The following is a 16,355-nucleotide window of genomic DNA, read 5'->3' as shown; positions in this document are numbered from 1 at the left end:
ACAAATCTGCTCTATCAAATTAAGTTACTTTACGTACAGTATTTTCAAAAATTAGTTATTGGATTGAATATTTTATAAGAATATGTACCAAAAGTAACAATTTTTTTTAACTTAACGGGACCCAAAAATGGATAATACTACCTGTTGACGTCGTTTCTAAATATTACGGCTAAAGTATCTACGTACATTATGATATAATTTGAATATAATTTATCCATACAATAGCTCAATGTTTTCAAAATAAATATGTCGATTTGCGTTAAATATACACATTTTCCTAACATATCACATCTTTTAGCCTAACAAATAAATTTCTACAATAGTCAGTGTAAAGAGCTGCAGGAAGACTTTGAACACCAATCGACGAGAATGACTTTTCACAAGGCTATCAATTTAAACTCAAAGCATTTTAAAAACTGTAATAGATGTCATATATTAAAGAAAAAGTGACGAAGCCCTCCAGTGGTGAAGGCCGGATTTGAACCGGCGTCTTTAGCTATCGCGGCTAACGCCATGAACCCCTAGGCCACCCCGCCACGGCGGTGCCCGTCCGAATTTCTCGACTATATGCCATCTTAGTAAGACTAGGCGTCTTTGACCAGCTCTAAGGGCAAGAGTGCGCGCTTGCACCTCTTAAACGAACTCCTTACGGATTTACGTTGTAGCGAGAGAGACTGGTGCTGCCATCTATGAACAAGTTTGTTCTCAAACTTGTTCAAAGCATTTTCTTGCTTATAACTTACTATAAATTGAATAATTACTTAACACATTATAAGTGATAGGTAAATAATGTTAATGTTTTAATACCGGGTCACAATAAAAGTAGGTACAGATCATATACTATAATCTTGCTTTAGTTTATATTTGTTTTCAATTTGACACGGTTTACCTAAATTGACCATAACTAAAGCCAGTTCTGAAAATGCCATGTTTAAAGTCAAACCCTTCTTTGGCAATTACATATGATTACTTTAACATACATAAATCCGTTTTCACAGTTTTATTCTAATCATATCGAAAATATTCTGCTGAATTACACAGACTATACATAATAATTGAACTCTTAAAATACTGTCTCACTTTTAAATTGCCTACCAACACGTAATATTCTGAAGTTGTTAATGACTTATGGCGAGAATAAGTACCTAAGCAAATATTTACAAAAGTCATGAAGTTAAAGATTCAAGAAATACAAATCATTAGATACCAGCAGGTTTTTTTATACAAATAAAATGGGCTATAAAAACACATTATACTAATTACTTCAACCTAAATGTAAGAAAATTACGTACTTATAAAAGGTAAAGAATCAAAAAGATGTAATAATACTGATTCTCCAGAAAACGATATTATTAATGATGCACTTTGATTTCCAAAATTGGTAAAAATTATAACGAAACTCTCATTATGTTGTTTCTGAAGACCTATGTTTTTCAAGTTGCTTGGCAAGAGTAAAATCAAACTTTGGAACATTGATAGTTCGTATTACTTATTTCATATCATATTTTATTTTCATGTGGGTTATAATTTAATGTAAATTGTTTTAAATATAAATTTAATTAGCGTGCCTCCAGTTTAAAGTATATTTAGCTTTTGCCGAGCCTACAAAACATAATTATAAGTTCAGTAAATATTTTAATATAGGTATTGACTTTAATAGACCACCTATTGAAACATAGGTATCTCCTTAATTATAGAAAAAATTGTAAAAAGGATCACGTTATAATAAATAAAAAACATATTTAAGTACTGAAATAGATTTGTCATAATTAGTTTATTTAACGACAGTGGGTATCGATTTATTTTTAATAAGGAAATCTGACAACATTTAAAGCAGTAACAATAAATTTTGCAGTTTTTATATTAAATATCTAACGAAGTTTATTATAAAACTTTTATAGTTATACAGTTAGTATCATTTCACATTTTATAACGTTAGTTTATAACATAAAATGAATTATTGGGCACCATTATCGGACACACTTTTGATAAATCTAAGAGCTTTACAACCCTAAAGAAGCAATCTGTTCTGTGTTCTCTTCTCTGTGTGTGGCCGGATTATGTAACAGTTGTGAACGCAAATAGAGACTAAAGTCAAGGCTTATTCGGTTCCTATTCTGCCTATCTGCAAGTCGAATTATTAGAGATCGAGATCTTTTATTTTCTGTTTTTGTAATCATAAATTTATTGATAATTTTAAAATTAGTTAAATACCTAGAAAATAATTTGCAGTAAAGTGTAAGTAGATATTTTTCCTTTCGTGTTGTTTACAATTAATTAAATAATGCAGGACAAAACAAACAGTTATTACAATTTGGGCATTTTATAGAAACAACTATTCATACATGTATGCAACTATTGTATTAGCTATGTTGTTAAGTACAATACTTTGGCTTTGATTTTATACAAATACTTTTAATCCAAGAGAACCTGGCAGTTTATGGCGACAAACATTAAATGTTCTATGTCCTTATTGTCTTATTTTAGAAAACAAAAAGTATATGTACTTACCCTATATGATAATAATAGCTATATTTCTCAAATACAAACCGATCAAAGACCTTAGTATGCAAATAAATGTATTTTGTAGAACCAATCATTATCAGAAATTGAAAAGAATTAGGTACAATAGAAAAATCCTAACACTTAAACAAATTATACATTAGACCTATCTAATGTATAATTTGTTTAAGTGTTAGGATTTTTTTATTTAGGACATTTACGGTCAGACCAAAACAAAGCTATAAACCGTCTAGTAAAAAGAACAGATTTTACCTACTTACAAGCCAAAAATATTTTCACATCAGTTTATTATGATGGATTTGTGCCGTCGCATTATTATTTGGAGGTCCCATTAGCATCGTTACACGCTTGCGGTAACCACCGTAATGTTCATGAATATAACCAGATTATGCATATGAGCATTCAGTACTTCAAACTTCATTATAAATTAAATATCACTGTGTTTTATTTAATAGGTGATATTAATATTGCTTCTATAATGTTATTTAAATTACGTGTAGTATTATTCTGTTAATAGATTAAAATAACATTGGCCAGTCGTATATGCTAGTTAGTAGGTAGAACCGTGTGTTTAATTTTGTTTAACGGAAATTTTAAAACTGTTTAAGTAATTTCCAAAATTTCAATGGTATCAATAGAAGGCTTATATATTTGGTAGGTAAAACCTTTGTGGTTTTGATGTTACCTAGTTGCGAAATACAAACGAATGATTCTAATATTCTAAGGCATAAAATGCGTTTTATCTAGGGGATAGATAGGAGCTATAAGTATTATTAAAGTTGTGTTTTATGTTAACCCTGTCGGAGACGAATAAGATCAAGTATAAAGTCGTATAATTGACTTACATTGTAAGAAGCTCAGGTAAAATAATAATTGACTAGGTATGTATTTAATACTAAAATATGACCTCTATTTTAGCTATAGACACTTACGTAATGCCGTAAAAGTATTAAGAAACAACAACGATTCAATCTTATAATATTTTGATAACAATTATTAAAGAAGCAAAACGTGTGTATTAAGTAGGCAACTGTTGAATCAGAATAGGAACTAAAACTTAACAGGACAACCATTTACCTTGAATGTGAGACGACGGTAAATATAAAAAAAATATGGCTTAAAAGTTAATATTGTCATACAAAAAATAACTACATTACCGAAAAAAAAATGTCAACCCACATCGTGCGACGGTTGCGAGTGCGAGTCACCCATTTTATTCGTCACGAGCGCGTAGCCCACTCACTACCAGCGACCCGCTATGCGGGTTTGTTCGTAGGCGCTTTTCCATGTTATCGGTCACGCTCGTAGCTCGCGCTGCGAGTGAACGTGTTGTGTTCTTTAGATTATTTTGCTACACGCTACCGCGGAGCAGATGATTGCCTCCGTTCCAAAGCTTGCGCTTTGAATAAAACAAATTACTATAAATTGGTACTCATGTTTGCGATTTTAAAAATCAACAGTTCCTAGGGATGACGATGAGAAATATTGGTTGACTAGCAGACTCCAACTGAGGAACCAAAGAGGTGGATAATACTGCAGGCAGGTTGACGTTGAATTACCTTGGCTTGAATCTGAATGTGGCCTCTTTATACTTAATTCATTCACAGCAACTGCGAAGAATAAGAACATGTTAGCTGTTTTGGTTAGGATAACATACAATTTAAAACAATGAACAGGAAACACAGTCATATAATAACAAATCGAAAACATCGGAAAACGGAAAATCTTATGACGTGTTGTATTTTATAGGGAAGTTAATTCGATGGCAGGCAAGAAGGCAGCGAAGTTTTGATTTTGTTCTGAGTCCTTAATTTTCTTGCGTTAATTAAGTAAATCACTACATCGCTCAGATTGATTTCATCGGGGATAGTAGTGGTGTACGTAAGCTACCAATGAATATCGGCGTTGATAAAATTTGGGATCGCTCTCAATTCTGCCAAACAGCACAGAATACTCACCAGTAACGGTTTGTTTCTTGATGTCAGCGTAACGCTCGTCCGGACCGATTTTGTCAGGGATAGTGGCAGTGCACGTGAGCTGCAGCCGGCCGTGCGCCGGCGCGCGCAGCTCCGCCACCGACACCCACAGAGAGATCGGCATCGCCGGAGGTACGCGAGGACGCTCGCGGATCTAACAAATAACACAAAATAAAGTCAGGCGTGGTAAATTTTGTGGAGATAGTTGTCGGTTTTACATTTGCCTTACCTATGTAACCATCTCAACCTGAGACATTCAAAACTTTATGAGACATCTTTAGATGTGAGAAATATTCGAGAAAGGAAATATTCGCAATTACTTGAACATGAATAGCACAAAGGTAAGATTGATTAAAGCAATTCAAACTAACCCGGGTCGTGTGCGGTTAGTCGTGGTAGGTAACTAATGCGGTGCACGGAAGATATTTTAACTTAACTAGGTACTTGACAATTCTCACGTCGATGGTATCCAACATCTAACATGCTGATAAATATATACTTATTGTGTAAAAAGCGCTATTGCAGGCGAAATATTATGACGTAGATTTATTTATTACCTACTTCTATAAAATTATTACCCTATCATGTCAATTTGCTCTGTCTATGACTCAAATCACTTTTATTAACAAAGATAAGGAGATCAATGGCGAGATTGACGTTTTAAGAGCAATCTCGCAGTGAGAGCTAGCATAGTGTGTAGGTTATAAATATTTTTTCAGTTTAGATGTCTCTGTCTGCGAGGCTAGAAATAGCTGAAAATTCTAACCCATTTTTCGCCACAAAGTATAAATAATCTAAATGTCCCCGTGTTCGACATGCTAATGCCCAATAGTTGACACCCAACAGTCACCACTATTGCTAATGACATAAGTTTAAAAATGACATGTAATGGACAGCGACGAGTACTCGGACGTATACCGTAGTTGTTTGTTATCCATATTGTTACCTACTTACTCCAAAACTGAAAGATTAACAAGTTACTGGCTCTCCAAACAAGCGAGTAACTTAAATATGCAATTTGTCAAGATGTCCCTTTGTGAGGGGAAGATAGACTAAGGCTATCAAATAAATGGCATCTCATTGAAACAGAACGCGTGTAGGTAATATAACATTCAAAGTGATCGGATAATAGGATAGTCCGAGATTGAGTATCGTGATATGACAAAAAGAAGAAAATAAGATAAAGAAATTACGATACCAACGAGGCACTACCTAAAATAATAATTTTAAAATGATATAGAAATAACAACCTATAACTAAACTGGAAATTTTAAACACTCGGAATTAATGTAAACAAACTACTGTCACTGTTAAAGTGACACTTGCAGGCAATTCAGGGATTCTCAAATTAAGGGCTCGCAGAAAAACTTAAAAATAAATGTAGATAAGAAATCAACAGAAGATAAGAAATCGCTGTTCAACGTGGCAACGCGGCGAGCGTGATGGGCTCCTTTGCATCTGGAGGGGCGCGGGGCGCATTTTGTGAATAGTTTTTGTGTTTGTTAGGTTTTAGTTTAGGTTAAGATCTTTGTAATGTTTTATTTTGAATGACATGTGTGTTATAACTTGTAATTACTAACTAATAAACTACCTTAGATAAGAAATGAATTAATTCAAAAACTATTTATTAATGACACACTATTACTATTTGTAATATTCACGAGGGTCTAAATGGGGTAATAGAAAAAAATCCAGTACAACTAAAAGCATTAACATTAGTCATTATTTCTGTAGTAGAATATATAAAAAATCTAAAAAATATGGCCACACCTTTGTTTACATTAATTTCGTATGTTTAAAAAAATCAGTTTACATCGTAACATAACAATTTATGCCAGCGTCAAATCTGTAATGTATATTTTATGCAACAAGCAAAAAAGTACCATAGAGCTAATAATTTTCTCTTTATGGAAGTCGGTAATATATGAAGCTTATGCATTTTACCCTAAATCTATTAAATACAGTGAGTCATATTGAACGGCCGGCAAAGAAAATAGGACTGTTGTCAGCTCTATGGGACTATAAGGCGAAATGTATGCTTACAATCAGGCGGTAACAAACGTGTGACATCTCAGGGTGCGTAGACAAGATGCCAATTGTTAACGCTCCGTAGCGAACGAAACGCATCTGTTTCTGTCGCACAAATATGGAAGAGTGATAGAGAGAGATAACTACGCTACGCTACGGAGCGTGAACGATTAGCATCTTAATCGTATATATGTAAAAAAACGCGTTCAGCTCTTGAGTTGCAGAGTATGCTACCCACTATTGTGGTATAAAAGCAAGAATTCTTCGTCTGGCATGCAGTACAATGCTCACCTTCGCAGCTTCCTCGCTATGTTCGTTGAGCGTGCACTTAGTGTGCTTGGTATGGTTGAGCACCGGCGCGGCGGTGGTCTCACTCACGAGTGCCCAGTACTTTGCGGTGTAGTTGAATTCCGGTGCGATGTAGCGGTGCTGGTGCTTTCTGTGCCGGTAGCCCCCTCCTCCTTTCGTACGAGTGGAACTGGATACCCGGTAGGAGAAGTATCGAACGGATTCTTCGTCCACCTACAAAAAGGGTACCTTACAGAAATGTTCCCAAATTTTCCCCTTAACCGTTAACCTTAAAGTTACTACATAACAAATAGATTAAACCCGTGGTAGTATTTAAGAATTTTTCGGATTCTAAAGCAACATTATTTTTCCTAAGGTGGTTAAAGGTCCCCGGCAAGCTCGGTTCTTCATACAAACGTAGTTCCGCTCTCATTTTAAAACGACTAGCTAGTAGATTGCTCTAAAACTTTCTACTTGTAATAGGATAAGGTATATCTATGTCTGTAATTAGTTTATGTAGCTTCAGATACCATAGTTAAAAAAATACAGCGAATTTAAGTTTTTCATACAAAACTTGTTTTTGCTCTATTTCGGTTGTTTTATAAACTGGAGCTATATAAACTAATTACAGACCTAGATATGCCTCACGTCATTGTATGTGCAAAGTTTCATTACAATCCAACACGTAGTTTTAAAATGAGAGCGGAACTACGTTTGTATGGGAAGGTGTAATTTGGCCGAGCCTGCCGGGGACTCTTAAGATCTTAGGTACATCTCTAGCGTGCCTACCTGCATAAACATTGATGTTAGAATTTGCTCATAGTTTTGACTTTTGACCAAAACACAGTTATACACAGTAGTTTTCATTCTTACTTAAACCACGTTATACCATGTTCGTCCCAAAATCTAGGTGACATAGTCAATTTCCGACTCGCGCCTAGCGCCCGCGGCATACATTATTCCCTACTCCATAATGCAAATAGAATAAAAGAGACAAATGTCTGCAAGGAAATCCAAGCAGAAATACGCTGACTGAAATTGAAAAAAAAAAACTACTGCCAAACGGGGCGAATAGGGACGGGGGGGGGGGATAGGGATAAGAACCGGGAATGACATTTAACTGGTAATTTAAAAGAAAATATCTATTACAAATTGTATCCTGCAATTGAAAATAATAATAGATTATATTCTTTCGGTAATAGCAAAGATATAGATATAACTCCGTAATAGATGGATACAGTCTAAGGAAAAAACGTGCCTCGAAAAATCACGAAAATTTGATTCTCAATCAGATGGCGCCACTAGCTTTGGCCTACTCTCGTATAGAGGGCGTTGATGGTTTCCTTTGTTCGTTCCGTACTAATGCTGACACTAGAGAGCCGGATTACTAGAAAATTCGAATTACTGGAAGTTAGAGCAAATCTGCATAATATAAGGATGTGTTTTTTAGTCGTTATCTGTAACATAGCCATTTATAAAGAGATTAAAGTGCGATAATGTAAGCACACATAGTAAATTAGGACTTAAAATGATGATTTGTGCCCCAATTTTAGTGCCGGATTATCGAGATTACACTGTATAGATATTTATTATACTTTGTACTTTGACACCTCACAGTGACAGTAACTTGATTCCTAGCGGCTTTCATATTTATTGTTACTGAAACAAAGTGCAAAGTGGCACAGAAATCAAATTGAATTTGACTCCCAGCGATACAAACACGCGTTTGATAGTCGCGCAATTGCACCGCAACACCATGCATGTATTTCAATTACTGTATTTGCTACTTTTCAGAGCCCGAGTCGTGACTATATATCGCTGCAAAAAGTAGCAGTGTGTGTGTGGGTTTTATTAGCTGCTTACTTTTCTCGATGTCTGTACTGGGGGATATGCAATCGCAGCCATTTTCTGGTGCTGTTTGCTCGCAGCAGTCCCCGCCTGCTACGTCCAGCATGTAAGTATGTTTACCTTCTCATTATCAATGTACCAAGTGAGACGCGGCGCGGGCGCCGCTGGCGCGCTAGTGCAGTTTGCCCGCAACAGTCCACCCACAACCGCGTCCGGTTTCCCAAACTTTATGATCGGCGGGTGCTTCTGCGCATCTGTTAACAACGGTCTTTATTAAAATATATTAAATGCTTAGTAATCTAATAAATATTGTCTTTGGTTACCGCTACTTATTAAGACATATATGAGACAGAACAATTTAAATATAATGAATTTATAAGTCCATTATCAAGCAAGATTCACGTTCAACGAGTCTTTTTAAGTCCTACTTGGTCTAACTTGGAGCCTGTATAAATATAAACTCGCGCATAATATATGATGAACTGTTACACCGCTCGTTTTTAATCAGTTAAGCTGAGTTTATTACACGTGCTTTGAGCACGAGAGTATCATGCAGCTTTTCTGAAATTTATTAGGAGGGAAGAATAGCTTTGCGATAACGGTACTTTTTCTATGAAATTTCATTTCGGGAGAAAACGGTTTTCGTTAAGATTACTTAACAAATCACTTTGATTTTGATGTCGATCGCTTCAGCATAATATATTCTAGGTTTATAGGTTTCGCTTTTAAAAAAAAATGTTTTTTTTGTGCTGCAAATTATGAAAAAAGGAAAACCTATAAGTCCTAACTAGTAATAAGCCCAGTTTTTCACTGTGTCAATAACGTACTAAAACATCATGGAGAATGAAAAATATTTTCTCTTTTTGTATAGACGAGTACGTAGTATACTTCCCTCTTAAGGCAGTTCTACTTTTTCGTGCAGAAAATACGCGAACTAGATAAGCACTTTGTGGAAAACCTAGGTTTTATGTTTCATATAATTATTAGGCATAGGTACACAAGGTGAGCGCAAACAACTCGAAACAAATCAACAAAATAATTCTACTTCGTTTAGTAGGTACCTTTTGTAAGTCACGCTATCGTAATAATAATTGATGACTGACAGCAAACGCTGTACGTCATTCGGTTGATAAGGATTAACAGTTTTGAATGATGATTACGGTTAGTTTCACTAGACTTATATTGACCGTGGACCGTTTACTTTTGTATTGTTTTCGAGCTCCCGATATTTCGACGCAGGTTGGGTTACCCGTGAACAAGATGCATGTAACTGCGTCGAAATATCGGGAGCTCGAAAACAATGCAAAAGGTAATCACGGTCCATATCCCGGTCAATGTCTAGAGATTTTTTGTATCAAACATTTAAAAAATAATGAATTTATCGTAAACTGTCGTCGCGTTTAGGTATGTTACATCCGATTCTTACCACTAATTTTAAGCATAGGAATCTATGGTTAATTTCAATCGTGTTATTGGGGTTCAATGAGTTCACCTGTATAGTATACCTACACTAAACCACCCGAATGAACGTAATCAGAGCGGTTTTTTAATTACCAAAGCGTGTCTCGCATCGCACTTCTTATTTAAGCTCGTGTAAGACAATAAAAAATAGTTGGTAAAATTATATTGACGGTTGCAAGCAATCGTGGCAAGTGTGCCATTGAGGACTTACTCACATTTCATGAAATTCTGTATTAAGATAGCTATGTTAAATCATGACTGAAAAAGGCCAAACCATAAAGGACATGTCTATTTGCCATCGTAAATAAATCTACAAGCCCATATCAAGGGTTGCACTTGTTGCTAGCCTACACAGCACATTCGTATTTATTCAAATGAGCTCATTTCGTATTCAGTGTCTGCGTTTTGAGCGAGCCTGATAATATTTCACTCACAGACGACAGTCAGCTCGTGGGGCGGTGACGCGGCCGTGAAAATCGGCGTCTCGAGGGACACCTCGCACCAGTACAGGCCGGAGGCGGATGGGTCCAAGTTCTCGATGGTGATTGAGTCTTCCGTCGATAGTGACATCTGTTCACAATAACAAAAACAGGTGGTTCATTTACCTTTTAAATAAAAAAACGAAGTACTACTCCACAGTTACAAGTGTAAGGGCAAAGTCGATATCCAGGCCGAACCATAATACTGACAATCGATATGTAATAACAACTTAAGAGTAATAACGATAGACATATACAAAATCAATAATATTAGAGTAGGACAGCGCTTGATGAATAAAGAACATCTCCAATATGTCGTTGTTTCAATCAGTTAGTCCTTACACAAGCTTAGAATTAAATAAAAATGTTCTTATTATAATGTCCTTTCCGTACGGATGTTGTCCGTATGTTGTCTGTATGTCCGTAATGTTAAAATAAATTTTGATTAACATAAGAGGAGTTAAAAATGAATTCTAGTAACTGTACGTTATGTTTTTCTGTAAGTATACATGTTACAATATCCACTAATATATTAAGCTCATTTGAAACACAACCAATGTATGGAGAAAGTCGCAGGTTCGCACCCCGGATTATACCAATTTTTTTTTTTTAATTTTACGTACAAAATATCATTTGATACTCAACAGTTACCAAACCGGATTGTATTGGGTTATCGCAATAAGACCTAGTTTTCTCCCTTTGTGTTTAAGTCAGATGGCATTCGTTGTATGTAAGTCTAATGGATTAGATAAAGATTTCCAAACCTGGATTAGGTTTAGCATTAATTCACTTCATCTAAATACCCCGAGTAAAACGAACCAAAAGCTATTTAGGTAATTTAACTGATATTATAATGAATTTCACAGCCGGGATAATTATGCTTAACTTTGTAATTATACTTAAGTACAAACAACATGCTCTCAAGACAGGAACTTCTTTAACTTAATAAGATTAAACAAGCTAATAAAGTGCGTGTGGAAGAAGATAATGTAAAAGAGGGTAAAATTAATAAAATATACATATAGGTACAACATTATCGTATGTAGGAAGCACATGTAGCTAAAATAAGTTGCAAAGTTGGCAGCTCTGGAAGTGATTAGCGACTTAACTGTTGCCTGATTTTAAACAACAATTAGCAAGTATGCCGCAAAATTATACGCTCTAATATATAATACTGTTAAATATTGTTTTATTATTATTAATTGTGTATAATGCAGTAGTAGGTATATAATTTTGCAAGCTAAGAAAATCTTAACTGGTACTTATTGGACAACGAAACTCTTATGGACCGCGAGCCAGACGCAAATTTCGTCAGTCATCGCCTCCCGGGCGAAAACTCGTATAGCGGTTAACGGCTATGTATGATGAACCCTCGTGAACGTCAGCTGCCGCTCCGTTGGTGGGTTGAGGAATGGCAGCCACCGAAAGATTTTTTTATAGACTTTATTTGCTGCCATTCCTCAACCCACCAACGGAGCGGGAGCTGACGTTCACGAGGATTCATCATACATAGCCGTTAACCACCACTATACGAGTTTTCGCCCGGGAGGCGATTGGTCATGGAAATCTGTTCCTGGCCCGCGGTCTATTACTTATATTATACACTCTCTCACTTATATTACTCTTACATATACAGTGGGTCCTGTAAAATATCTAAAACCCTGAACAATCGTTTTAATTTGTTTATTTTTAGGTTAAAATAAATATAGTTACATAAATAAAATGCCTCTACCATGATTCAAACCCAAAATAAAAACATCTTTATGGACAGGATCACTGTTGTGGCCTGTGCTGTCTTAATAATGCGTTCCTATTGTGGTTATCCTATAGTAACTACTTCGTTAGTGTAATCAATACCGACCCATTAACTTTACTTCCCGAACAAAACTTAAATAAATCTATAGCCTCAGTTCCATTACTTCTCTTGCGTTTGAGCAGTTATTTGGGTCAAGTTCCAACAAACTTTGTCAAATTACTTTTATTAGTCGCTCGCAAAAACATTCTATAACTTTTTTTGTTACAAAGAAAAATGTGAGGTTACATATGGGTGTCTATATCCTGAAGAAACAAGCGCGTATGGTTTTAACAGACCCAATATCATGTTAACAGCAAAGTAAACCGTGTTAAAATTAGGTATCTAACCGTTTGTACGACGTTATATCTCAGGTAATTAGTAGATATTAATTAATTGCCTTAATTGATCTTACTTAAGCATTTTAGAATTTTGCAGTGCGAAACTATTTTCAGCGTCGGGAATGAGAGATTTTAAGCATCAGTAATTTTGCAGCGCAGGTGTTGCTACTTCAACCTACATTCAATTATATTCGTTTAATCTTAAAACAAGAACCGTTTAAAATTTTTAGGTGCCTTAGAATCCAAAGAAACATACAGTAGGGTATTTGTCTGTATTTAAAATAAATCATTTTACACCATGCATGATATAGAGCACCAAAAGATTAATAGAGAAACGTAGACAGCAGTTATTTTTAGACACAATTTTTATTTTAAACCCCGTAAAGTTTTGACAGTTCGAAAAAAGAAACTGATTTGACTAGTAGTCAAATACCCTATTATACATGCCCGGAATAGAGGCTTTTCAGAAAAGACACTTGTCAATTTGGCACTTTTTCCTAGTTTTCATTAAATTGGATAGATAGCTATAGCTATAAATGCATCCACGGTGTCTGCCCGCCCGGCTTCGTCGCCAGACTAGGCAAAGGCCCTTTTTAGCAAAAAGTTGTTTTTACGACAACGCTTTTTATAAAAAAATGGGAAATTTGCCTTCAGTGCTGGCTGTGTGAAAATTTTCGAAACTGGTCTTTTAAATGTGCTAAATCTCGACACCTAGCACACCCTGGCTAAAAAGTAGGTATTACGTTTTAAACTAATAGAAACTACTGTCAAATTAAAGTTATATGGTTTGCAGTACGTTTTATATATGTAAATAATAAAAATAATGAATGCTTCTCTGATTTTCGTTAGTTTAGCTTAGATTATAGCGTTTCCATGCTAAAATGTTAACTGAATATGTACACGGTCTGTGCATGCATTCAAGTTGAAAAACGTATACATGACTTACATTCAACCGCCCCCCAGGGAACGTGTAGTTAGTGAATGGAGGCACTCGCTCACGGACGTACTGGAGCAGCTTGGACTCGGAGCGCAGGAACTCCACCTTGTAGAGGAGCTGCGGCGGGACCTGGTGGAGACAGCGCAGCGTGGCCGAGCCGCCGCGCGCCACCCACTTCGGCGCCGTCAGCTTCACCTCCACGTCCGTGGCCTGGCCGCTTCCTGGACAATATGCCAAATATTATGTTCCTTCTAAATTGTGTAATAAAACAATGGAACAATAACTACTAAACCTCAGTTTTTCTCTCCATGTTAGAAGTTACTTCCTATAGGCTCTGCAATTTCACAGTTTTCTGATATAGGTACCTACCAGGCAATTTAAGTAATATGTGCCTATTGTATCTTGTTTTTATCTGCTACACAATTACTGATTGCTCACGTAGCCTCGAGACGAAGTTTAGATTTTTTAACAGCCATGTTCTTTGTAGATTTCCTCGTTAAGGCTGTAGCATTTACAAAACTAACAATATATTTTTTATTTCTTTTTGTGCTTTCATTGTTGAAGCCATTGATTGATGGATTTTGGGACAGGAATGAATATGAGTAACGGATGCTGCTTCACTGCCTATTATAATTTAGTAACAAGACTCGATTTTTGTAAAAAGCAAGCAATTCAAATAAGAAATATACGAGGGGCAAACGGAAAGTTTCTAGAATAGAGAAAACTGTAGTAATTAGGCCGTCACTTTTTTAACTCTTTCTGATGACGTGTATAAGTTTTCGCTTGCATTCACACGGCTCATTCTCCCAAAGCCCTTTTTGTATGGCGATTTCAGGTCATTAGAGGTTATATATGAAATTCATGAAATACCAAAAAAATGTATAAAGAGCAATATTTTCATAAAGTATATGTCTCCTGCTGCAACATGATATCTATTTAACTGAGCTTTTCTAAGAACTTTCAGTGTTGCCTATGTATGTCTATGTTGCAGACAGATTTAGTTTCAGTGATGTTTATGAAAATATATGACTTGTAGGTCTTTAGGTACTCTTTGTTTATGTTAGTGTGGATTAGTTGGGTGTGTATACAATTTGACCGAAGGGAGCCCATTGTAGCTGTGTACATAGTCCCTCTAACATCCGAGCCGAACGTGTCGGCCGGTGTTTGCTCCCAACTAGGGTTGCTAACAAATGGGATGCCTTTCAACTTTTTGATTGTAATACCGAAATACGTGTTTACATAAATTTCGGGACAAATAAGGATAAGCCTCTGGCCAGATGAAACGAAGCTTTTATTTCCATTTAATTTTTAGGTTTCACGAAACTTTCAATAAAATAGATTGGCTAACGGCCTAAGTAAGTAAGTAAATCTTTATTGCAAACCATGGTATGTACATAGATGTTACAAATTATGTAAGTTTCACATGGACCCCGGTGGGGTGTAGAAATTTTTCTTATAACTAGCTTAAACATAATTATATAAAACTAAACTTAATTACTTTCATACGTACCTATTTTTACAACAGCAGAAAAAGTAGCCGTTCATGCTTGTTTTGGAATACAAAAAAATTAAAAAAAAGAGAACAAACACCAACCTACGTTACGATTTCAACTTTATCTCAATACGTCTGTTATAGGATAAAACTAGAATGGTAAAGAATTTTGCGATAGCTCGGCGTAATAAATCTACAAACATACCTAAGTAAATACTCTGTTTGCCCTCTTATTAAAAGGTCGTGTCTCCATCCGTGACATCTACGGGATAGAGTTTACTCTATTGTTATTATTGCACATGCTTCAATTTGTTAACACATAGTTCAAAGAAAACAGCGTATTTCAAAAACCGTTCGTCGTTGTACAATAAAACTAGATTTCCTTATTATAGTCATTTAATTAAGTCATAGCAGCGGCTAGCAAATATATAGTAGACTAACCTAGACCTGTAATATAACAAACGCCACATGCTCCATAGTTGTTCTAGTGCGTATAACTACTGTAGTCTCAATGGTTCAGGATCAAAATGTGAAATTGGAGTATCCTGACTACTTACTACTACGGGTTAAACGAGCACAATCAAAATTCATGTGTCAAAAAAATAATCACACAATATTATGAAATTGAGATTTAAAAATCAATCATGATCGTTGCTCCGCGTCGCAAATTGGCTCAATAAAAATGTCGACGGGCCGTAAAACGGGTAATGTCGCTTCTCATTACACTTTAACGGTTTCATCAAAACTGCGGTCTTAAGGCGATATTTGATGCAATATTTTCGCTCAGTAGAAAGCGTTCCTAATTTTCTAAACTCCGGAGAATGAGCCACATTTCATGCGTAAATATTCAACACTGTATATTATACCTAGGAGTTTTAATTACAGTCTTATATAGCGTTTCTAAATAAAGCTAAACTAATCTTCTCAGCTAAACCAATATTTAACCTAATCTAGTTCTGTGAGAGTAAACACAATAATTAAAGGGCTCTGGTCTGGCGTCAAGTTCCTCTATCTCAATGTTTACGTGAGCAGAATGTGTTTGTTCGGCCGGCGCTATTAAGCAGTCAAAACATAATATGTAGGTATTACACTTTTTATAAATGGATGAGGTTGAAAAAAAATATATAGATATATAGAAAAAAACTTTAAAACAAGCTTTTTTGTGTTATGTGCATCGTCTACATAGTTAA

General features: G+C 35.6%; 1 protein-coding gene across 1 annotated transcript in view; it reads right to left on the bottom strand.

Annotated features, from left to right (window-relative positions):
- Positions 1–2,750: 2,750 nt before the first annotated feature.
- The window catches only part of LOC134744033 (uncharacterized), a 46,620-nt gene continuing 33,015 nt past the window's right edge, over positions 2,751–16,355 (bottom strand). Inside the window, exons 3-8 of the mRNA XM_063677676.1 lie at positions 13,683–13,894; positions 10,559–10,694; positions 8,784–8,917; positions 6,819–7,049; positions 4,482–4,653; positions 2,751–4,133 (exon numbers count right to left, since the gene is read on the bottom strand). Coding sequence (XP_063533746.1) covers positions 3,970–4,133; positions 4,482–4,653; positions 6,819–7,049; positions 8,784–8,917; positions 10,559–10,694; positions 13,683–13,894 — 1,049 coding nt within the window. The 3' untranslated portion in view covers positions 2,751–3,969. The remainder of the gene's footprint in view (positions 4,134–4,481; positions 4,654–6,818; positions 7,050–8,783; positions 8,918–10,558; positions 10,695–13,682; positions 13,895–16,355) is intronic.

Source organism: Cydia strobilella, chromosome 1, assembly GCF_947568885.1.
Source record: "Cydia strobilella chromosome 1, ilCydStro3.1, whole genome shotgun sequence".
Lineage (NCBI taxonomy): Eukaryota > Metazoa > Arthropoda > Insecta > Lepidoptera > Tortricidae > Cydia > Cydia strobilella.
This window is presented reverse-complemented; position numbering and strand designations above follow the sequence as displayed.